This window comes from Pteropus medius, unplaced genomic scaffold (assembly GCF_902729225.1).
Source record: "Pteropus medius unplaced genomic scaffold, Ma_sr-lr_union100, whole genome shotgun sequence".
Classification (NCBI taxonomy): domain Eukaryota; kingdom Metazoa; phylum Chordata; class Mammalia; order Chiroptera; family Pteropodidae; genus Pteropus; species Pteropus medius.
In genome coordinates, this window is record NW_024350924.1 from 5623963 (window position 1) to 5647672 (window position 23710).

The 23710-nt window shown below is 44.4% G+C and overlaps 2 protein-coding genes across 7 annotated transcripts in view; both read left to right on the forward strand.

The window, feature by feature from the left end:
- The window catches only part of HIPK1 (homeodomain interacting protein kinase 1), a 53218-nt gene extending 36242 nt beyond the window's left edge, over positions 1–16976 (forward strand). For 3 of the 5 annotated variants that reach the window (XM_039841232.1, XM_039841234.1, XM_039841233.1), the window contains exons 9-16: positions 2520–2641; positions 3505–3639; positions 6243–6385; positions 6773–6955; positions 7427–7633; positions 9176–9417; positions 11035–11165; positions 12227–16976. In XM_039841232.1, the coding sequence (XP_039697166.1) occupies positions 2520–2641; positions 3505–3639; positions 6243–6385; positions 6773–6955; positions 7427–7633; positions 9176–9417; positions 11035–11165; positions 12227–12715 (1652 nt within the window). In that variant the 3' untranslated portion in view covers positions 12716–16976. Of the gene's footprint in view, positions 1–2519; positions 2642–3504; positions 3640–6242; positions 6386–6772; positions 6956–7426; positions 7634–9175; positions 9418–11034; positions 11166–11823; positions 12184–12226 lie in introns of those variants that run through there. The other 2 variants (XM_039841231.1, XM_039841236.1) reach the window with 2 other exon arrangements.
- Positions 16977–18397: 1421 nt separating this feature from the next.
- OLFML3 (olfactomedin like 3) lies at positions 18398–21360 on the forward strand. Of its 2 annotated transcripts, XM_039841252.1 has the most exons (4): positions 18398–18795; positions 19454–19739; positions 20061–20885; positions 21109–21360. In XM_039841252.1, the coding sequence occupies exons 1-3, from the start codon at positions 18682–18684 to the stop codon at positions 20879–20881; spliced, it is 1221 nt and encodes a 406-aa protein (XP_039697186.1). In that variant the 5' UTR covers positions 18398–18681; the 3' UTR covers positions 20882–20885; positions 21109–21360. The 2 variants fall into 2 exon arrangements, with proteins under 2 accessions (XP_039697186.1, XP_039697185.1); XM_039841251.1 differs by having other exon boundaries at positions 20061–21360.
- The last annotated feature ends 2350 nt before the right edge of the window (positions 21361–23710 follow it).

A 23710-nucleotide genomic window follows, 5' to 3' on the forward strand; every position in this document is an offset into this window, starting at 1 on the left:
AAATGTCAACTGAAGAGGTACAGGGGAAAAGCAGTATCACTTTTGGTATAATTAGGTGAATATCAGCTTTGAAAATTTTTTCCCTGTTTAGTAAGTTCATCACCTAAAGAGCTAAGTAGAGCAAATTTTAAAATTTCCGAATGAAAGAGAATTTTGAAATTAAGGTAAGGACAATGAAGAAAGCTGATATATATTACTACATGCCAAATAATGTTTTCAGTCCTTCATCTCACAAAGAAGCCTAGGAAGTGGGTAATGTCATTAAGCCCTATTTACAGTTGAGAAGGCTAATCATGATTCCCTCATCTGCCCAGAGTCTTTATAACTATTTAGTGATAGAACCATAATTTGAACCCAGGCAGTGGGATTCATATCTTATGTATGTATTTTGAAGTTTTATTCTACATGACCTCTCAGTATTTAAACTCAAATAGCTGCAAAGAGTTTGTCAGTTGATTTGCCAGCCACAGCCATATGCTGGTTTCTGCCCAACAGTCTTCTGTTCCAGGTTGTCTACTTTTCTTTCTCCATCTGCTCTTTTACAATATGCTTGTACTTGCAAGAGAAATAGATCTTCAGAAATTGGACAATTTTCTTCTACTTCCCATGCTTCCATGGATTTTATTTTAAAGGGCTGTGTTCAACAGAAACAAAACAAAACAAAAATTGAACCCTTCTTAATTGGGGGGGGAGGGATGTAACCTTCCAAAATGTTGCCTTTTGTTAATTCTTTGTTACCACTTGGGATTCCCTGAAGAAGCTGGTTTTAAATGAGCTCCATTGCTGTGGCTTAGCCTAAATTACTATAGCCATCTCATACTGAGTCACATTTGTAGGTCAGTACTATAAATACTACTTTCTATACTATTGTAGTTGACCAAGATACACATTTTGCTCAGTGGAAACTATTATTCTATAATTTTGTCCCCTTTTACTTCATCACCCTCGAACACATAGATGAGCTTCTAGAGAGAACATTTTATCCTAAATTTTGCCTCCTCAGTTCCCACAGATTCATAATTACATTAAATTGTTTTGTAGTTAGCCATGTGTCCTGGGAGTATAGACAAGGATTTTAATGTTGCTTAGCTTTCTTATTAGATAGAATTGCCTTAGGAATAATGTCTGGTAAATTTTTTATCTGGATATCTGGATTTGCTACCTTTTATTTTTATATAATTAGCACTTCTAAAAAAAGTTAGAGTGTTTTAATTATGATTTTACTAGTCTCTTACTTTGTGCACTGTGTTTATGTTTTTTTATATGACAACTTGTTACTAAATTACTTTTAAATTACCGAAATGGAACATCGAAAGACTCAATTTGCTGAAAACAACAGTGTTAGAGTTTATGAGTTGTGCCCGTTTGATACCTCCATAGTAATATTGAGAGAAATTAGTTGGTGATAGCTTAAAAAGTGTCGTCGATGGAGAACCTAATTAAAATGTTTGTATTCTCACTTGACAATACTGAAGGCATTAGTGCAATAGAGGTATAACAGAAACTTAAATTCTCTACATTGAAAGTTTCGATAGGTCGGTTTAAAAGAAGGCTGTGAATATCATCAGCTTTGGAAAATTTTTTCCTATTTAGTAAGTTTATCACCTGAAGAGCTAGGTAGAGCAAATTCTTGGCAAAGGGAGAACTATCTTGACAGCCCCTCTGTTCTCCAGAATGTGATATTCCCATTTGTAGGAAAGATTTATTCAGCATTTGTACCCAGAGCATAGTGAATAAAGATAAATGAGACATGGTCATTGTTTTAAAGGCAGTACAAAGTTCTTGATTTTCTTAGCTGCCCAAGCTACAAAAGAGCCTTCTTAGAAAGCTATTGATGACAGGATCAAATTTCTAAAATTAGTAGGAAAAAATATTTCTGTAAAGTCAACATGTCTACTTCTAAAAATATTTTTATCCCAGGCATAATTTCTTCAGTTCACATACTAGATAAAGAAAAAATATGACTAATTTGTGAATTAAGTGATATTTTTTGAGGAGAAGGGTAAAGCATCACCCTAAAATAGTCTAAATACAAGGATAATTTAACATGATAAATATTTAGTTTTTCATATTTTCTTATCTAATTTAACCAAAAGTTATAATTTTATTTAAGTCTTTGCTTTTTAATAAGATTATATTTAAAAAACACATTTTTTTCCTTTAATGGATCAAAAGCTGTATGTAACTTATTACTAAGTGAAGATTTTTGTTTTTGCCTATACTGTTTGTGGGAATGGGATGGGTGTTATGTGTTAAGTTTTGTAGGATAAAAACAAAAATTAGAATTCCCTTAAATCAGCCCTCCCTGTATCCAACATATTTTCATTAATCTGAAAGGACCGTGTCTCCCTTTCCTAAACTCCCCAGACTTCTACGAAACTCGTTTGTTTTGTGTCTAGAACTAAAATCTAGGTGATAGATTATTTGCACAGAAAAGCTAAAAACAAACAAAAGAACCCCAAGCAAACAATACCCCCAGATCTGCCAAAGCAATTTAACTGTGATGTTGTTTTCTGCAGCTGGGCTACAAGCAACAACAAAGCATTCTGGATTCCCTGTGAGGATGGATAACGCTGTGCCAATTGTACCCCAGGCTCCAGCCGCTCAGCCGCTGCAGATACAGTCGGGAGTCCTCACGCAGGTAGATACTCAGTGTTGCTGAAGCGCTACTGAAAATCAGATATTTTGTGCTATAAAATGGTATTTGCTTTGACTGTAAGATCTTTCTTGGTCTCAATTCAGTGGACTTAAACCTCTCTAATGGAATGACGGAGTCGTTCCTAGCACTGTCCCAACTCTGCTGGCGTTCGCCGTAGACTTGCAGGGATGCATATCCAGATTTTGAGAACTTGTGTTTTGAGAAAATTTCCTCTAATTTTGCGAGATGAAATTAATATTTTATCTTGTCGCTCCTTGAGATATAGTACACATGTAACAACATTTTGGTTCTAAAAATAAAACGTTCCCCTTTTGCTCACTTAGTGTCCTCTTTGCTCGCTCTTTGAGAATGTCATCACAGTTGAGAGGCTGGTTCATATCAGTATGCCTCCTCAAGTATTACGTTCCTTTATTCCTTGCGTTTAACTAGCCTGTAGAAAGCTTTGAAACTTTATACCTACCATGGAACATGCGACTAGAAAGGTCAAGAAAGATCATAAAGTATTCATATAAGCAACAGATATTATATTTTCCATTCTCTATGTAAATGGCCCAGTGGGAATTGGAATTGCGAGTGGGAATTCTTAATGTGCCTTTGCGAACTGAGTTTTGTGTATCTGACCCCCCGGATCCTACCCAGGAAGGAGTCCTGTACTTTTTTGCTTTAGGCCATTGACATTGACCTGGTGGGCCAATGCCGTGCAGAGTTGGAGGGGAATGTGCATTTTAGGTGCTAGAAAATGACTGCTTGTTGTCGGGAATAACGTGGGGGGAACGAGAACCCTTCGGAATCCGGACGACCTGCCTCGGTGTTTGTTTCACTCACCTGCCTGATCTGCGTTTCAGGGAAGCTGTACTCCACTAATGGTAGCAACTCTCCACCCTCAAGTAGCCACCATCACACCGCAGTACGCGGTGCCCTTTACCCTGAGCTGCGCAGCCGGCCGGCCGGCGCTGGTTGAACAGACTGCCGCTGTACTGGTAATTCCCTCACTTGATTGTGTTACTAACGGAGTTTCTTTGGTTTCTTTCTTTTTTATTTTTTTCCTGTTTGTTTTGTTGTTTTCTTCTGCTTTTATCATTTTTTTTTTTTTAATTCAACTCAGTCTCTGCAGAGGGCATGGAAGCATGTGCCATCTTGTGGCTGTGTTCTTGCTACATCTTTGATGTCTCATTGTTTTCCTTCCCAACATTTGCCGAAGCACTGTTTGGCTCTGATGTTCAGTGTGGCTCTGTAAGGAGCCAGGTCCCTTGATTCTCGTTCGCCAGCCTAGCGTGATAAAAGCTCTTGCTGTAGTGTCAGAGCAGCATCAGCGCTGTTACCTGTTTTCTGCCCTTTCACCCTCCGATCCTAGAGCATGAAAGAAATGGCCTTTAGTTTGGCTCTGCTACAGGTACCTGTATGGCCAAAAGTTGAACTCTTTGGCAAGTTAGCTTCCTTATTTGTTGTTTTAAGCTCCTAAAACTTTCATGCATGTAGAAATGTTTAAGATGCCCTTAATTTATTACACCGTCAGTTGATACTAACTTTCCTTCTGTGAACACATTAAGATAACTGTTTTTGCCACCTGTGATCAGTGGCAGCTTATATCTTTCATTTAAAGATGTTCCCTTTAGAATCCTTTTAGATTGTATTTCATTTGTTGGTTGAAACTAAAGTTGGACTCATTTTTAGGGGTTTATGGAGAAATTAATTATTTTACAAATAAGTCTTTATAAAAAGGTGAAAATATGGCTGAAAAACTTTATGTAAATAGAATATTTGTTACTAAAAGCCATGAGGAAAAGTTATTAAATACAGCAGCAACTGTAGTAATATAGAGCTTAGAGATAGGAAAAACCAACAAACAGGACTTGAAGATGTATTTCAGGATTTATAAACTTCAGAGTGATTTTTGGATGTGTTTAATTTATTCGGGGGAGTTAGAACTGTTTATTGGACATCCAGCATTTCATTATTTGAAATTTAAAATTAAGCAAGCATTTAAAAACGTACTTGATTCTATCGAATCCTGATATTTCTACATCTTTCAAAGAGGCTTTCAGTTTCTTTTGTTGTTTCTCAAGGACTCATGTGAGTGAAAATACTTCTAGAAACATACTTTAGTTGTTGGAATTTCTTTGGTTTTCAGTTTAAAAGTCTTTATCCCCTCCAGATTAATTATAAATATAAAACGTGAGTGCAAGGAAGTCAGATATATGTCCAATTCAGTTGATTCAAGACACTAGTTTTAACTTGCTCACTTACAGTTTCGAGGTTAGGAGTGTTAGCTGACACTTCTCCTTTGCTGCTTCTCTTGAGTTTGCACTAGCCATTTGCTAAGCTTTGCATATTTTTTGTTCTTCCTCTGTCAAAACAGTTTCGTCGCTTGGAACACCAGATTTCTGCCTCACATTGGAATGTTATTTCTTGCTCTGTATTAAACTACGTGCTTTGTCTTGTGCAGGTGTTGGCTTATGGAAAGACGCATGGTGTGACTTAACATACTTCTCTTATTTTCTGTTTTGTTTTGTTTTCAATTCTGCTTATGGTAGCAGACGTGTTTGCAGTTTCTCTGCTTCGAAGGCTTCTTGTTTGGAACCAGTATTGGTAACAAGTGGATCTGTTACTTGCAGAAATATTTTTAAAACAGTGTCTTGATGGCCTTGCAGTTTGAAATTCAAGAAACAGAGCCATATGTACCCAAGTACTGTAGGTGATTGTACTGTAGAAATGAAGTTTTAAAAGGAAACTTTCAAATCTGTTCCCTTTTTTTTTAGAAAATGCCAGAATTTCTCTAAGAAGTACAGAAAACATTAATATGTTGCTGTCTATTGCAAGTGACATGGCTTGTTAAAAATTAGAAATGATGTATTTTCTTGTAGTGATTAATTTTTATGTTGAAGTATGTTTCTACAAATGATACATAAAACAGTGTTTTAGGTAACTGTTAAAAAATATGGTGCTCTCTGCATCTATTTCTTAAATATTTTACTTAATGCTTTATTTAAAAATTCTATTAAATGGCAATAAAGGGTGAAGCTAGCTTTCTCTTGCTGGCATAAGCGTGTTTGCCAAAGGATTTTTGGCCTTCAGTCATCCACATCTGGCTCCATTTTCCAAGTACTACCCTTTTAAAAAAGAACAATTCTCTCCTTTGTTTTATGGGTTAAAATGACCTCTGATTGGCACTCCAATTTTGAAAGTCCTATTTTTAATCTCAAGGGAGCTGTCTTAACTCTTTCTAGGGGTATTTTTAGAATCTTTGCAAATAATATTCCAGCATTTAACCAGAGCTTACGTGTGAGCTTTCAGACGCCTTTACAGTATTGTAGAAACTCTTAACCACAGGGGTCGTCTTTTCTTTAATAGCCTTGTGGTCAGGTTGTGGAGGTGGCCAAGACACAGCAGTGTGTTCTTTTTCCCTAATTACAACACTTGTAACCTTGAGCCCCTCTGACCTTTCTTTTTTAATCTCTGCAAGTTAACACTCTACAAGCAGCTTCTTTTAAGATGTGAATTTTTCTTTCATCTAAAAAACAAAATAATAAAACCCACCAAGAATGAGTCAAGTCTGGATCTTTTTTTGTGTGTTTCCTTACAGCAGGCTTGGCCTGGAGGAACCCAGCAAATTCTCCTGCCTTCAACTTGGCAACAGTTGCCTGGGGTAGCTCTACATAACTCTGTCCAGCCCACAGCAGTGATTCCAGAGGCCCTGGGCAGCGGCCAGCAGCTCACAGACTGGAGGCGAGTGCCCTGTGTTCCTCTCGGGGAGATTTGCAAGGGCAGATTCCTCAGGGTGGGCACGCTGGATGATTTGGTGAGACTGGGAAGAAAATAAAGGGAAGAAGAGATTTAGTTCTATTTAAAATCCTTTAAGAAGAGAACCCATGTCAGGCTAGGAGATGGAGGTATAAGAAAACTTTTAATATAGGAAAACAGGTTCTAAGATCAGGAATCATTTAGTTGAGATTTAAAGACAGTCTTTTGCCATTAGAAAACGTAAAGCTTTGTAATCCAGGTATATGTAGCAAAATCAGGTTTTTTTGGTTGTTTCAAGTGCTTGTACTACTTATTCGGCCCCGGTTTCCCATGTTTTGGGCGCTCACTGCCCTGTTCCTTCTGTTGGTACAGGAATGCACACTCTCACGGCAACCAGTATAGCACCATCATGCAGCAGCCGTCCTTGCTCACGAACCACGTGACACTGGCCACTGCTCAGCCCCTAAATGTCGGTGTAGCCCATGTGGTCAGACAACAACAGTCCAGTTCACTGCCGTCAAAGAAGAATAAGCAGTCTGCTCCAGTCTCTTCTAAGTAAGCCTCCGTGAGAGCTGATAGGTAAAACCAGGCCAGGTCGAGAGAGACATTGCCTGGCATTTCGAGCATTGCCTAGACCCCTTTGGGAGGAAGCAGCGGGTAGCTACCAGGTTGAGGGGACTGTGCACGCGTACCAGGTTTGGGACTGTGCTGATCCTTTCTCTCTGCTGCCACTTAGAATCCTGGCCTCCTTTATGCCATTTTTATTTTTCCGCCCACTTTACAGAGTGAAATTTAACCGTGGGGTGAAGGGCGTACAAAAATAAAATCTACATGGTATTTTGGTATTCTTATCCCTGGAAACCTTGGGTAGAGTGGTTAGTTTACTTTTTCTTGGGACTTTTATAGTTAAGTGTATTGGCTTGATGATTATGTAAAAAGGCAAACCGGACAGAGTTCTGGGGAAAAGATGTATAGTCTGGGGGGCCAAGAACTGAATGGTCTTTCTTATATGATCTTTCCCTGCAGGTCCTCTCTGGATGTTCTGCCTTCTCAAGTCTATTCTCTGGTCGGGAGCAGTCCCCTCCGTCCCACATCTTCTTATAATTCCCTAGTCCCTGTGCAAGATCAGCATCAGCCAATCATCATTCCAGATACTCCCAGCCCTCCTGTGAGTGTCATCACTATCCGAAGTGACACCGACGAGGAAGAGGACAACAAATACAAGCCCAATAGGTAAGATGGGTGAATGTTCACTGGCTCCATGGCTCCCTGCTTTGGCCTTAGACCCTTGGCTTCAGGCAAGTGGCCAAGTTTTGGCTATGACAGGAAGGACTGAAAAGGAGCATTTTGAAAGCATGGCCATGGGTTAGTGAGCCAGAGTACTCAGGTTTCCCCAGCCGAGTGCTGTCAGGTTTTCTGTAACACTCTACATGTTCATCAGGTAAATCAGCCCTTCAGACACACTAGATGGAACGTGTATATTAAGTTGTCAGCCTGCTCTAGCTCAGAGTGCATGTTGTGCTTCAGACACGACCCTTTGCCTTTAGTGAACCGCAGTGTCTGAAAACATAAGGAACACAGGCATTTAAACAGCAGTTAATTGCAGTGAGTCAGTAGACAGGAGATTATTTGAAACCCGTGTAATTTCTTAATCTGAAAAGGCTTCTTTGGAAGAGGTAGAACTTCAGGTAAGGCCACCTTCCTTTTCTTCCTCTGCTGTATGATCTGAAATGTTAACAATTTAAGAGTAATTTCCTCTTATCCCAGCACCTTAATCCAAGTCCTTAACTGGGCAATTAACTAAGAGTGGATACATTTAAGAACTGTGATACACACCTCTCTCCTAGTGAAAAGATACTGTAGTCAGTTGCCTTGATTGTTCTGGGTTGTATTCTTCATTGGGGTGTTGGCTGTTAGGCGTTAAGAGGAAATAAGCCCACTTTTACCTGAGGATTCACACATGAAAGTAATTTAGGAGACTTTACAGAGTCACATATAAATGAAGTTCAAATGAACTTGAAAGTAATTTTAGAATTAAGTACTTCAAAGGGCTATTTATAAAATGATATTTACAAATGGTAAGTAATATCAAAACTGAGTTTTACAAGTGGTCATTTAACTGATTTGGAGAAGAGAAAAAGTACATTTTTCAGTGAGAGAAGGAGGCCTAATAGTGGCCAAAATTATGTAACCAGCAGGATTGCTTTGACTGGAGCCAAATCTACTAAAAAAAAAAAAAGGGAAAACTAAAGTTAGTAAGGTGGGGATCAGTTTGTGAAAGAACTTTAAAAAAAGTATGGCGAGAAGTTTAGATATAATAAGGAACCATTTACAGTCTTTTAGGGTGATATGGAAAAAAAGTGGTGTTTGGAGAATACTGTTGAATAACAGTGACTGGGAATGACTAAGAGGCAACATGGAATAGTTGTTAAATGTGTGTACTTTGGAGTCATTCTTTGCTATAGCTGAATCCCGTCTTTAATCACTTGTGACTTGTATCTTTTGGTGAAGTTCCTTACTATGTCTCTGTTCCCTCCTCTGCAAAATGGGGATAATAGTACCTATTCACAGAAGTTTTGTGAGGATTAAACGAGAGATGCCTAATGTAAGACTGGTGCCTGATGCAAAGTAAGCACTCAGAAGTATGCTGCTGCTGTTTTTATTATTGTTACTGTCCTTGTCATCATCATCACCTTTGCCATGGGAGGACCAGAGACCACCAAAGAAAACATGGATAAATGTTGGTTGAATTTTTATGTATTTTTTTCTTTGCAGCTCTGGTCTAAAGGCAAGGTCTAATGTTATCAGCTACGTCACTGTCAATGATTCTCCAGACTCTGACTCTTCCTTGAGCAGCCCATATTCCGCTGATACGCTGAGTGCTCTCCGGGGCAATAGTGGCCCCCTTCTCGAGGGCCCGGGAAGAGCCATGGGGGATGGCACCGGTACCCGCACCATCATTGTGCCTCCACTGAAAACTCAGCTTGGTGACTGCACTGCAGCAACCCCAGCCTCAGGTGAGCATCTTCACAGCGAGAGTTAAACTCTTTTTTGGTATGTGTATCCTCAGTAGTTTGCTATAATCTACTTAGGCCAGTGGTAGAGACCCGTGCATGGATTTTCTCAAAAATTACTGAATTTAGAAATCAGTTCTTTGTGATGTGAAATCATTCAGGGCCATCAGCTTATCTTTCTATTTTTATTTTGCTTGGATTAATACAAAAATGTATTTGTAGTTTCAGAAACATACTGTTGATGGGAGAAGGTTGACGAGACATGCTGTATGGTGGGGAGAATTAGCAAGCAGTTTTTTTTGCCACAGGTGATTTGATTTTGATAATCCAGAAGTGGACAGGAACTGATAATATTAAAAATGACTGCAAAAGTTTTCATGGGAAATACTATGTACCGTGGACCTCTTCTCTCCCAGTGTCATAGCGGTGATGCTTTTGTAGGTTTTATTATCAACCTATAACTTCCATCTTTTTTGTGCTGTTAGATCCTGGGCTTGGGCTCCGTGGTTCAGTTATTGGGTCACACTCACTGCAGAGACAAGGCCCAGGTTTCCCTGGCTTGACATGATAGAAGCTGTCTTACTCATGCGACTTCCCAGTGCAGGTATTCCTGGCTGGGAGGCCTGCGCTGAGCTACCGGTCAGAGCTTTGGGGTCCTCGGCTTCCAGTCAGGAGGAGGAATTTTGGAGGAGGCACATATATTTCTTAATTTCTTTAGCCCTAGGTATAGTGAAAACTAGTCACATGGCCCCACCTGGAGGCAGGGGGGCCCAGGGATGTAGACCTTGACTAGGTTGCTGCTTCCCAGTGGCGATCCTGTGCGGCACGGGAAGGGAGCGTGAATTTTTGGTGTCAGTGTAGCTGTCTCTGCCATACTTGTATAAACTAGTGTTCTACTGTGAGTTCTGTTATTGCCAGAGACATAAACAGCATTCTGATTTGAGGGTATTGTGTTTAGTACAGTTCTCAGAAGTGGACAACTGCCCCATTGCAGCCAGAGTGCAGACGTCCTCATGCCAGGCTGCGCGGCGCTCTCTCCGCTGTGGGGTCCAGGGAGTGCAGTTCACTCCACATGTCACCGAGTAAACAAGGGCTCCAGCTTTCCTAGCAGGGCCACAGAGGAAGCAGATGTTTGAAAAATGGTCTTGCTTCTTCACCTGTTTCTTAGAATTTGAAGATAGTGAGTGTCCGTCAAGATGTAATCTTGCCTTCCTTCAAACCCTTTTGCTACTTAAATGTCCTGAGTATTACAGCATCTTACCCAGCTTCACGTCGTCATTTCTATGCTTGTTTAATCCATTCCTACATAAAACTGGGCTCCTTGAGGGGTAGTATCTCACTTGTGCTTGTATTTCCAGTAGCACATTAGATTAGATCATGTTTATGGATGTGAACGTGTTGAAGATCCTTTATGAACCTTGTAGCAAGATGGAAGAGAAATGGATAATACAGTTTTTGTTTTCATGTCAATATAATTGAGGAAATAAGATACACCTGAAACCTTAACTCTCGCAAACCTCATACAAATGTGGACTGATTGATAGGAGACCACTTGTGGGTTAGCTCGGTGGCTCTCACCAGATGTGCACTCATAGCTAACCAAGGCCTGATCTTTTCTAGGTCTCCTGAGCAGTAAGACCAAGCCAGTGGCCTCAGTGAGTGGGCAGTCATCTGGATGCTGTATCACCCCCACGGGGTATCGAGCGCAGCGCGGGGGGACCAGCGCAGCACAGCCACTCAACCTTAGCCAGGTAAGCGCTAGGGGCTGCTGCCTTCTGTTTGGTTCCCCCCTTATTGTTACTCTCTGGAGAACCCTGCTTCTGGCTGGACTGCTGAATAAAGCCAAATGAAGCCCTTTTCGTGTCATACCACTTGGTGTTCTGTGGCCTGCGTCATATCCGCATGTGCTGTGTCTCTTTACTCCTTCTGTAGGTGTGTCAGGACGTACATTCCAGATTTTCCATCAGACCTTTCTAGCCTGTCTTGTAAGATTAGAGAACTCTCTGGAATATAGAAAGAATCTCGGGTGCTTTAGTCCATGCTCGGGTCTGCACCACCACATGCTTGGGAGACCAGGGTCCCTCTCTCTATCTCCCACTTCGTAAATAACCTGAGCCTCACACTCGAGAGACAGTGAGAAGCTTTCTGGCCACTTGATCAGCTGGTTCTCATCCTCCATGTTATCGAATCTGGGATCTGGGGCTTTTCCTCCGATGTGATCCTTTGGTGGGGCGGGGAGGGTTACTGTTTTATTCGTGTTCACTCTTTCCTCAGCTAAAATCCTGGTGCTTGTGTGATGTCTACTAGTAGTGAGAAAGTGTACATATGAGGGTGTAACTGTGTGTGTAAGAGAGAGAGAGAGTGCACTGCAAGTGCAAGTGTAAGTTTGAGTCAGTGCATGTGTTTTAGGCTCCACAATTCGAGAGGGATATGAAGAACTTAGAGGAGAACAAAAGAAAACAATGGCAAGAAAGAAAGGTTAGGAAAAATTCAAATTCACTGGCGCCAGAATAGGGTGAGTTGAGTCAACAGTTACTAACTCGCAGGAGTGGGCAACCCTATGAGCTCTTGATTCCCCTTTTTCCTCTTGTACTTAAGAGCAAACCGCTGCTCTCTGGGCTGCGTTAGGATCTGTTTCGCCGAGAGGCAGGGGGCTGGACGGCTGACTTCTGACAGCATTACCTGGCTGGACGATTCTGTGCTACGGCAGCCCGGAAGCAGTGCAAGTTAGAACCTCAACTCCCAGCTTGGCCTTTGGTGCCCTGAACCAGAGTGACCTTGAGATTCCTTACTCCCTTCTTCCTCCTTCCAGAACCAGCAGTCATCGTCAGCTCCAGCCTCGCAGGAGAGAAGCAGCAACCCTGCTCCCCGCAGGCAGCAGGCGTTTGTGGCCCCACTCTCTCAAGCCCCCTACGCCTTCCAGCATGGCAGCCCACTACACTCGACGGGGCACCCACACCTGGCCCCCGCCCCTGCTCACTTGCCAAGCCAGCCTCACCTGTATACGTATGCTGCCCCCACCTCTGCTGCTGCATTGGGCTCAACCAGCTCCATTGCTCATCTCTTCTCCCCCCAGGGCTCCTCCAGGCATGCTGCAGCCTATACCACCCACCCCAGCACTCTGGTGCACCAGGTCCCCGTCAGTGTTGGGCCCAGCCTCCTCACTTCTGCCAGTGTGGCCCCTGCTCAGTACCAACACCAGTTTGCCACCCAGTCCTACATCGGGTCGTCCCGAGGCTCAACAATTTACACTGGATACCCACTGAGTCCTACCAAGATCAGCCAGTATTCCTACTTGTAGTTGGCGAGCGTGAGGGAGGAGGGGTCATGGCCGCCTTCCCCAGCCCTGAGCCCTTCACCATGGGCGACGACGGGCTCCTCCCTCTGACCCTCTCCTGAAACTCCTTAGCCAGCAAAGTGCTGTGCAGGGGCCCACTGAAGCAGAAGGTTTTTCTCTGGGGAACCTGTCTCAGTGTTGACTGCATTGTTGTAGTCTCTCAAAGTCTGCCCTATTTTTTCATTCTTTATTTTTGTGACAGCATTTTTGGTGTTCAGAAGAGTTCAGATGCCCATCTTCTGCAGTTACCAGGAAGAGAGGTCGTTCTGAAGTTGCCCTTTGAAAAGTATTTTCTCTCTCGGATTTTATTTCTATAAATGCTTTGAAAAATGAATGAAGCCCCTCTTTATTTAACTTTGTTTTATTGTAATTGCTGGTCAGAGGAAAAATGCTGATAGGAGGACTTGAAATCTGGTAACAAGTGAGAAAAGAAAAATCATTACTTTTTGCTTGTTTAAAAACTAAGACTTAATTGCTTATTTTAAAAGTAGCTTTCACAGGTCTGTATTTTACTATCAGGCATTTCTCCAGATTTTACCTTTGTTTATGAGGCATTTAAACTGATAGTGTTTTAGTTTTGTTTTCATGTCATATTATACTTACTGGGCAATTGTTACTTTTGCAAAACTGCGTACTGCTCCGTGTTACTCTTGGGATTCTCTTAGTTGCTTCTGTGTTTATTACAAAGTAGTCTTAAAAAGGCAGCTCGCCATTTGCTGGTAACTTAGTGGGAGAATCCATACCTGCCACGAAAACACCAGGTATTCTTTTTAAATAAAGCACCATGCATTCTTTTGAAATTATTTTTTAAAAAGTCCTCTGATTCAGCTTAAATTTTATTATTGGAAAAGCCATTAAGGTGGTTATTATCGTATGGCAGTGGTGGTTTTACTATATGCAAAATCTCTTTATATTATGCGATATCTGGCACTGATGAGCTTTGCCTAAAAATTAGTATGAATTTTCAATAATATGCCTCTCTTTCTCCTCGCCTCATCTCTCCCTTCTGTTCTATGTGATTTATTTGAGGAGAAAGCTAGAGAATCTGAAACCCGATGAGAACATGTGTATAGCTTTTATACTTCAGAGTAGCTTCCTTTGTATGCCAGCAGCAAATCGAATGCTCTCTTATTAAGACTTATACAATAAGTGCATGTAGGCATTGCAAAAAATATTTTAAAAATTTATTACTGAATTTAAAAATATTTTAGAAGTTTTGTAATGGTGGTGTTTTAATATTTTGCATAATTAAATATGTACATATTGATTAGAAAAATATAACAAGCAATTTTTCCTGCTAACCCAAGATGTTATTTGTAATCAAATGTGTAGTGATTACACTTGAATTGTGTATCTAGTGTGTATCCGATCCTCCAGTGTTACCCCGGAGATGGAATTGATGTCTCCATTGTATTTAAACCAAAATGAACTGATACTCGTTGGAATGTATGTGAACTAATTGCAATTACATTAGAGCATATTACTGTAGCGCTGAATGAGCAGGGGCATTGCCTGCAAGGAGAGGAGACCCTTGGGATTGTTTTGCACAGGTGTGTCTGGTGAGGATTTGTTCAGTGTGTGTCTCTTCCTTCCTTTCCTCCTCCTCCCCTTATTGTAGTGCCTTATATGACAATGTAGTGGTTATAGAGTTTACAGTGAGCTTGCCTTAGGATGGACCAGCAAGCCCCCGTGGACCGTGAACTGTTCACCGGGATTTATCAGAACAGGATTAGTAGCTGTGTTGTGTAAATGCATTGTTCTCAGTTTCCCTGCCAACACTGAAAAATAAAAATAGCAGCTTTTCTCCTTTACCACCACCTCTGCCCCTTTCTATTTTGGCATCTCAGCTGAGTTCTCACAGAAGCATCTTCCCCATGTGACTCTCTCACTGTGCATTGCTACCCTGCTTCTGTGAGAATTCGGAAAGCAGGTGAGAGGAGTCAAGCCAATATTTAATATGCATTTCTTTTCTTTTCTTTTTAAAGTATGTGCAATCAGTTTTAAAATGAGATTTTTTTTTTCCTTTTCCCATGTGGCAGTCCTTCCTGCAAATAGTTGACATTCCCAGTAAAATATTTGCTTGTTAAAAAAAAAAATTATATATATATATATATATAGATAGATAAAACATGTGTTTATACCAAAGAGCCTGTTGTATTGCTTACCATGTCCCCATGCTATGAGTTGTTTTGTGATGCCGCTGGTGACAGGGAACTCAACAGAAAGGTTTCTTAGCCGGTGAAGAATATTCAGAAGGAACCAAAGCCTGTTGAGTCATGGGGCTTTTGAGGTTTCCTTTTAACAACTTATATATTCTTGGGGCCCTTCAAACTGTGAAATTGTCCTTGTGCTCTCAGCTCCTGCATGGACCTGGGTCAAGTAGAGGGTACTGGGGATGGGGATGTTCCTGCCCATGAAAGATTTGGGGGAAGAAGGTTAACCCTAAAGATGTTGAAGTGTTCCATCTGAGTTGGAAAGGACATATTTGAGGGGTAAGTCTAGGACTGGTTCTTTGTGGAGATGGCGTCAAGGAGGTGCAGGATGGACGGGAGATTTCATGGAGCCTGGGCAGCAAGCTCTGTACCGGGTTGAACACCGAGGGGCAGTCAGGGTATTTGGTGTTTCTTCATTGTGAGGAATAAGGGCTTCCGGGATGGGGCATATAGTCAGTACAGCCTACCAGGAACTTGTCAGTGTTTTCTAGATTTTTTTTTTTTTTTAATCATTATATTGAGTTGTGTTTTCAGCATTATATTGGTCAAGATACCCAAGCAGTTTGTATAGTTTCTGTCAATAGCATTAGAGTTTCCTGGTCAGTATGTGTGATCTTTGTGTCTCCTTTTTGCCAAGCACATTCTGATTTTCTTGCCTTTGATGTAGTTTCTAATGGAAACATTTTTTTGTTCCTTATCTTTCCTGTACAAAGGATAAGATTTATTGTTTTTGTAAGGAGCAAGATGCAGGAAGAAAAAAACAAAACACTCCACTCCTGCCCCCAGTCCAAGAGTAGATACCATTTAACATAGGAGTCCTCACTTCACGGGGAAAGGACAGTACCAAGAGCTTGTATTGTCACCTTAATCACCTTACTAGCAGCAGTGTGTGGCTTGATAAGAATTTTAGAGATTTTCAGCCTTAGTCTGCAAATTGGCATTTCACATTTACCAAGATAAAAAAGTGCACCTGTGTCTGTTGAATGTGTATGTGCTCAATGTGGCTTTAGATTCTGTCCTTGGGGCTTAACATTGCCGGCCTTGACAGGATGAGGGAAGGCCTGACCTCAGACCGGGTTAAGTCTTTAAGTCCTCTCAGAACTTGCATTTCCAGCTTCTCCTCTTCAGGGCAAGAGAGAAAGTGGGGAAGGGTTAAGTACTCCAGGCTCATCAGGACACTGGATCAATCCAGAGTTTTTAATAGCTCCCAAGAGCAATCCCACTGTCAGTGCTCAGCTACACCACCAGTCCCAGGAATAAGAATTCCATTCCAAACAGTTCTGGCCATCCATCATCCTCCACTAGAGGGGCTAAGCTTGACTGCCCTTAGCCAGGCAGGCACAGTAATGTGTGTTTTATTCACCATTATTATGCAGAAACCCACTGGTTAGGATGGTTTACGGAAATGAAATGGCCTCTCAGTGACAGGAATGGCCCAAGCCTGCTGCTTTCCTATTTTGATTTTTCTAACTGATGGATGGTGCAGCATGTCTACATGGTTGTTTGTTGCTAAACTATATAATGTGTGGTTTTGATCCAGCTTGAAAAATAATCTCACTACATGTAGCAGTACATTATATGTACATTATATGTAATGTTAGTAATTCTGCTTTGAATCCTTGATATTGCAACAGAATTCCAACTTTATTAAATGTATTTGATATGCTAGTTATTGTGTGTGTTTTAAACTTTGCTTTCTCCCTTTTCTGGTTGTGCGCTTCTTTTTACAACAAGCCTCTAGAAACAGTTTCTGAGAATTACTGAGCTATGTTTGTAATGCAGATGTATTTAGGAAGTATGTAAAATAATCATTTTAACAAAATAAATAGATATTTAAAATTTAATACTAACTATGGGAAAAGGGTCCATTGTGTAAAACATAGTTTATCTTTGGATTCAATGTTTGTCTTTGGTTTTACAAAGTAGCTTGTATTTTCAGTATTTTCTACATAATATGGTAAAATGTAGAGCAATTGCAATGCATCAATAAAATGGGTAAATTTTCTGATTCATGTGGCTGTTTTTGACTTCTGTTATGGGGTAAAAAGGAGACTAACAAATGGCATCTTTGGAGTGGCTAAATACACTGCATTTGAACATCAGTAGACTATATTAGAGACCAATTCATTCTTCATACAAACTTCCACAACAGAAATGCATAGGAGTTGGTAGGGAATACGTCCCAAGAGTGGCATGGCCAGGGCCCTAACTTAAGATGATCTGGATCTGGCCTTTCTTTTCAGAGAGGCAGAAACTTCTGTCACAGGCTAACTAAACTTTGTTTCCTAGCATGTTCCACCAAACATCTAAAGTGGCAGAATAAAAAATAAGAATCACAAGAAGATGCTATTTTTCCCTCCTTTCAAACTGCACTGTTAGAAGCATACTCCTTTTCAGAGATGAGCACTTTTGATCAGATTTCTCTTGATTCTGAAGTGAATAAAATTTCTCTGGATAAAGAATTAGATTTGTATCTAGGTTAATTTGTTTGACTTCTTTTGACACACGTGTTTACCCTACAGTGGCCATTAATTCACATGGGGCTCCTGCAGTCACGGTTGGGATATAGAATTGGGGAAACATTTAGAAACACCCTTTTAGACCGTAACCAAGAGAAATTGTCAATAGTCTGTTCTCTCACATTCGTAGAGAAGTCAGAATATGTCTATTTTGACTTAGACTGCAACACACATAGTTTTCAAAAAATTTTTCCTGGATAAATAAATGTAAAATTGAGTAAACTTGCTGAACACTCCCCAGTTTTGGTAAGGGGATATAACTAGAAGCTTTCAGGCAAAGGAAAGCCACATAGAAAGGCTCTGCTATTAGTTTCGCTTCCAGGTAATCAAGAATCAATTTATTAGTTTCTCGGTGACTTGTTTTTGTTTTGTTTTTCAAATTGTTTTAACTGTTATATTCTCTTCTTTAGGCTAAATCAGAGAGATTGGGATATCCCGTTAAGTAAATTGGATAGTCTGTGGGGAAAGCTGCATTTTAATGATGAAAACCCCTGTAAATTCGGTCTGCTTGGCTTGCTTTGTGGAAAATTCCACGCAAAGTGAAGTCTAAGCCTTGGTTTCCCTGTGAATCCTGAGACGACACCTGGTGTTTAGCACAAGATGGCGCCAGTGAGCTAAAGAAGGAGGTACAGACTTGACCACTGCAGGCACCCCCCCCCCCCCTCCGCCCGCACCTCTTCCCCTCAAACTTCATCTTCTCTGCTTTTAGCTTCCACTGAACAAGGCGGAAAATAATCCATGCTGTTATGGCTGGGAAAGAGGAGGATTAATGAAGACTATTTCTTAAGTCAGCGCTGGAAGCATTCTAAAACACGGGAACAGCGTTCGCTGAGTTTTCCCAGCTCTCTGCCTCCCCTCGCTAGCTGCTTTCCCTGGCCCAGAAGGCTCTGCCCTAGGGTTTCCATCTCCTTCTCCTCTCCTGGGGAGCCTACAGCCTAGGCGAGAGGTGGTTAAGGCTTCTGGCTGCTCTGCAGTAGGGCCATCTGTGTTTGATCAATCCAGGCGGAAAGGAGGGGGTGGGGACTGTGAAGAGACTGAAAGCATTCCAGAGCAGTGAGAGAGACCCGGGATCCAGAAAGGGGGGAAGCCCCGCCCCCACCCCGCCTCCAGAGCCAACCCGCGGGCTTCAGTGGGAGAGGCGCCTGCACACGACTGCCCACTCCGACCGTGGCCCTCCTGTCCCTCCTGCCCCGCTGCCATGGGACCCTGCGCTCCTCTCCTCGTCTTGCTCCTTTTGTCCTGGTCGGGACCCCTTCGGGGACAGCAGCACCACCTGGTGGAGTACATGGAACGCCGACTAGCCGCCCTAGAGGTGAGCGACTCCTTCCTCTTCTAGTCCAGCCTGGCGGGACTCCACATCTCCCAGTTTGTCAGGCATCTGGGGATGACAAGATAGGGCTCCGTGAGAACCTGCAGAAGACTCCGTCTTTTAATAAGACGGTCTTCCAAATTGTAAGCCTTCTTCCCCACATACAGAGGGCAATTCAGACCTTTGTGTTTTACCCCTGGGATTAGATAGAATAAGGGGACGTAGTGGACAGGAGGGCTAGGATTGTAGGGATGCATCTCAGGACAAGATGATGATTCTGTGAAAAGTTGGAAGAGGATCTGCAACTTTCTGCCTTTTTGAGGTCTGTAGCATCTTAATTCCCAGAACTGTAGAATGGAGCAGAGACCCCTTCCCACCCGCATGCACTTAGACCGCCCTGGAGGCTCAGTGACTCAGTGGCACTGCTCACAAAGAACGAAGGCCAGGGGGACACATAGTGGGGTAAGGGCCTAGGTGAACCCGAGCTGGGCTTCTGCACATTTAGCATCTCTGAACATCTGGTTTCCTTTCTGCGGAGGTCGAAGGGGGTGTTGCTGTCTGGCCGAGTGTGTGCTTTTCTCCATTCCTGACTCCTGCTTGGGCCTCTCTCCGCCTGGGATTGTAACTCTGCAGCCCTCCCTCCCCTCCACCACCCCTTCAGGAACGGCTGGCCCAGTGCCAAGACCAGAGCAGCCGGCAGGCTGCTGAGCTTCGAGACTTCAAGAACAAGATGCTGCCACTGCTGGAGGTGGCCGAGAAGGAGCGGGAGGCCCTCAGAACTGAGGCTGACACCATCGCAGGGAGAGTGGACCGTCTGGAGCGGGAGGTTGACTATCTGGAGACCCAGAACCCAGCTCTGCCCTGTGTAGAAGTTGATGAGAAGGCGACTGGAGGCTCGGGGACCAAAGGCAAGGGCAGGAGAAATGAGAAGTACGATATGGTGACAGGTAAGCGCTCTGAAAGCTGGCCCCTCTGACTCAGAACCCGCGATCTTGGTTCTTTCCCCTTTTTCTTGTCCCGGTCCACTTTGGCTCTATCTTCTGGAATCTGATTTAGGGCAATCTCTGTAATGACAGGTCCATTAAGGAGAGTTTCTGGGGCCCCAGGCCCCAGTGGTGCCCTTTTTCCCAATCCTCCGTAAGAGTAGCAGCATCTACCGGGCAAATGCCCACTGTTTTCCCAATGGCCCACCTGGAGGGGCTTCCTGCCGTGGCCATTTAACTCTTGCTTGTATTTCGTTGTCCTGTGCTTTTCTCCTCCCCTACCAGACTGTGGCTACACCATCTCTCAGGTGAGATCAATGAAGATTCTGAAGCGGTTTGGTGGCCCAGCTGGTCTATGGACCAAGGATCCATTGGGGCCCGCGGAGAAGATCTACGTGTTAGATGGGACACAGAATGACACAGCCTTCGTCTTCCCAAGGCTGCGTGACTTCACACTCGCCATGGCTGCCCGGAAAGCTTCCCGAATCCGGGTGCCCTTCCCCTGGGTAGGCACAGGGCAGCTGGTATATGGCGGCTTTCTTTATTACGCCCGGAGGCCTCCTGGAGGACCTGGAGGGGGTGGCGAGTTGGAGAACACTTTGCAGCTCATCAAATTCCACCTGACAAACCGAACAGTGGTGGACAGCTCCGTGTTCCCCGCGGAGGGTTTGATCCCCCCATATGGGCTGACATCAGACACCTACATTGACCTGGCCGCTGATGAGGAGGGTCTTTGGGCTGTCTATGCCACCCGGGAGGATGACAGGCACTTGTGTCTGGCCAAGTTAGACCCACAGACACTGGACACCGAGCAGCAGTGGGACACACCATGTCCCAGAGAGAACGCTGAGGCTGCCTTTGTCATCTGTGGGACCCTCTACGTCGTCTATAACACCCGCCCTGCCAGTCGGGCCCGCATCCAGTGCTCCTTCGATGCCAGCGGCACCCTGACTCCTGAAAGGGCAGCACTCCCTTATTTCCCACGCCGATATGGTGCCCATGCCAGCCTCCGCTATAACCCCCGAGAGCGCCAGCTCTACGCCTGGGATGATGGCTACCAGATTGTCTATAAGCTGGAGATGAGGAGGAAAGAGGAAGAAGTTTGAGGAGGTAGCCTTGTGTTTTGAATCTCTCTCATCCCCACTAAATTTCCTGCTCCTCGTTCTCCACATGTGGGCAAGTCGTGGTTCAAATCCTGTACTGTATTTGTAGCCAATGGCAACCAAATTCTCATGGCTCTTTTCATTTCGTATGGGACTCTGGATCCTGAGTTATCCTTTTAGAGCTAAGAGAGAGAAATCCCTAAAGATTCACTCCTTTTCTCCTGCCCCAGGTCAACACGTTTCAGGCCAGGCAAAGACGACCCAGACCCAGAGCTCTGACCCTCGGATGGGGGCAACCCCTGTAAACAGGCAACAGAGTATTTCTTGCGTCAGTTCGAGTCAGAGGAGAGAAGAGTAGTAGGAGAAGGAGACTTTTAACTCTGCCCTCTTGCCCTTCTCCCTTGAGTGGCCTAAAGAATGGGGCTTTTTTCCACCTCGTTTTGTATTGCAACATTTTGCATTAAAAGGAAAATCCACTGCTCCTCGCCTGTGTTTGTTTGGGGCAGCCCTCAGATGAATGTTGCCCCATGACCCTCCATCTCCCTCCTCCACCCCAGCCCTACTCTGTAAGCCACACTAGGGACTTGGCTGGACTCCCTGGCTGAGGGAGAAGGAACTTCTCCAGTTACAGATTTTACTGTGAGGCGCCTGGGGAAGCAGCAGGATCCCGCCACTTTAGGAGGTTGGGCTAAAGGCCTCTCCCTCCACACCCATGGGCATCTTCAGCCCTCCCAGAACCCCCAGTGGCACCATGGGTGGTTCTGGGAGGGGAAGAACTTCCAATTCCAGTTCTCTGAGGTTTGGAACCAGAAAATGGATTTTAGTCGCATTGAAGTCTAGCATGGAAGCCAGAGCCCCAAAAGCACGTGTTTTCAGTAAGAACTTTAAGTCTCACCTCTAAAGTGGGCTCTGCCCCTACGCCCCAGCCCCACTCCCATCTCCAGCACAAGGCTGGTCCCCAGGGCCAGGTTGCACAATTGTGCTTGGTCTCAACCTCTCTGATTTTCCTGCTGCCACAGCGTCTGCGGTTTGGGCAAGGAGGAGGGGCAGTGACCAGTCTCAGACTTTAGTCCTCCCAGTTTCCCAACACATTCCCCTCTCTCCACCCTCATCACCCCCACCTACCCACCCCAGGCCTGGAACCTGGCAGAAGTCTGTCCAAGAATCCTGGAAACTTAACCCTTTCTTGCCTGGTCCCCTGGCCTCTGGTTTGGAATGGCCGAAGACCATCTGGGAAGGGAGAGGGGACCAGAAAGGGGAAACCCTAGGTTTTGGACTCCAGTCCCTAGGAATCTGCCGAGCTCTGTACCAGGCCCCACCCCAGCCTCATCCCCGGGTCCAGCACTTGGGAGCACGGCTGTCTGACGGACCAGACCCACTGCTTTTATGGGGAAGTTGACCTCAGGCCGCCCTGGGAGTCTACATGGTGACTTACCCAAGGGGGCAGGGGAGGGAAGGCAGCCTTCACAGTACAACCGTCCGCCCCCAGGGTGGGGTGGACCAGCCGGGGCCCCGTGAGCCTCCTCTGTCTTCTCTCCTCAGGCAGAGCTGCTCCTCACCTAGGTGGGTGAGGAAGGAGAAGCAAGGCAGCAGGGCACCCCACAAAAGCGCTATCGTAGGAGCCCGGGGGGCGGGGGCTCTTGCCCGTTGGGTTCTCTCCTAATGTGGGGCTGGCCACCGCCCGTCTGCCCACGGAACATCTGGCTGCAGGGCCGCAGGGCGTGGACGGCGGGGGGAGGTCTCGGTGGGGCCTGGAGAGAGGGGTCCAGGCCAGGACGCGGGGTGGCAGCGCGGCACTGTGTGTGCGTGCATGCGCGTGTGCGCACTTGGCGGGAGCGTGTCTCCCTGCTAGTGTGGCACCGTGTGTTAGTGCCTGACTGGAAGCCACTGACGGGTGGGGCCGTGTCTGTCAGTTATCTTGATAACAGCACCAAACATCAGGAACGGGTTTGACGACTCTGTGGAAGGAATAGCTGCAGGACTGTGTCAGTGACATAAGTGTGAGTGTAAAAGCCGGGTCCTTTTGCCGCACACGTGTGTGCCTGTCTTTGTGGCATCTTTGCCTCATTCCTTAGTGAGAAGGGGAAATGCAGCTTTTTTTTTTTTTTTTTTCCTCCTGGAAACCTTAACATTTCTTTAGCAAACTTCGCTCAGACTTTTGGAAGGGCAGAAATCCCTGGGGCCTTGTCATTTATTACTTTTCGCCGTTTTTCTTTTTGGCTCCTGTACAAAAGCTGGTGCTATTTTGGAAGCGTTTTGGAAGGTGAGTGGAACTGTGTGGGTGGATCCAATGAACTGTCCAAATTCATATCTGCTGCTCAAGGAGAGAGCCTCGGTAGCTGAATCCTATCACCCAAAACCAGCCTCACCCCTCCTTCTCACACCCTCCATAACCCATCCCTTGGCGAAAACAGGTTATGACCTCTGGTTTGGGTTGAACAAAAGGCAGTGGAAAGCAAGAGGCCCTCATGGGGGAAGGAGGGGCTAAAAGCCCAGAGCGAAGTCCCTCATCTACCCCTAACTCCTGGCCCTAAGACGGTAACAGCCAGGATGGGGACGTGGCAACAGCATCAGGAGGCAGGAGGGGCTGCTGCTGTGGGGACAGCCCTGTGCCAGACCATTGGTCCAGATGTTACCTTTCCATCACGAGGGTTCCCCTTCCCCGTACTCTGGCCCCCAGTTTCCCACCCTGACTTCCGAACGCTCTTGTTTTTATCAAGATCCTCTCCTCCTTGGTGCTGGTCTTCGTGTCCGCCAGGCCAGGGACACCAAAGTGTCCGTCTTGTCATTTTCATCACAGGACCTGAGCCAATGTTGTGGGAGCCCTGGATG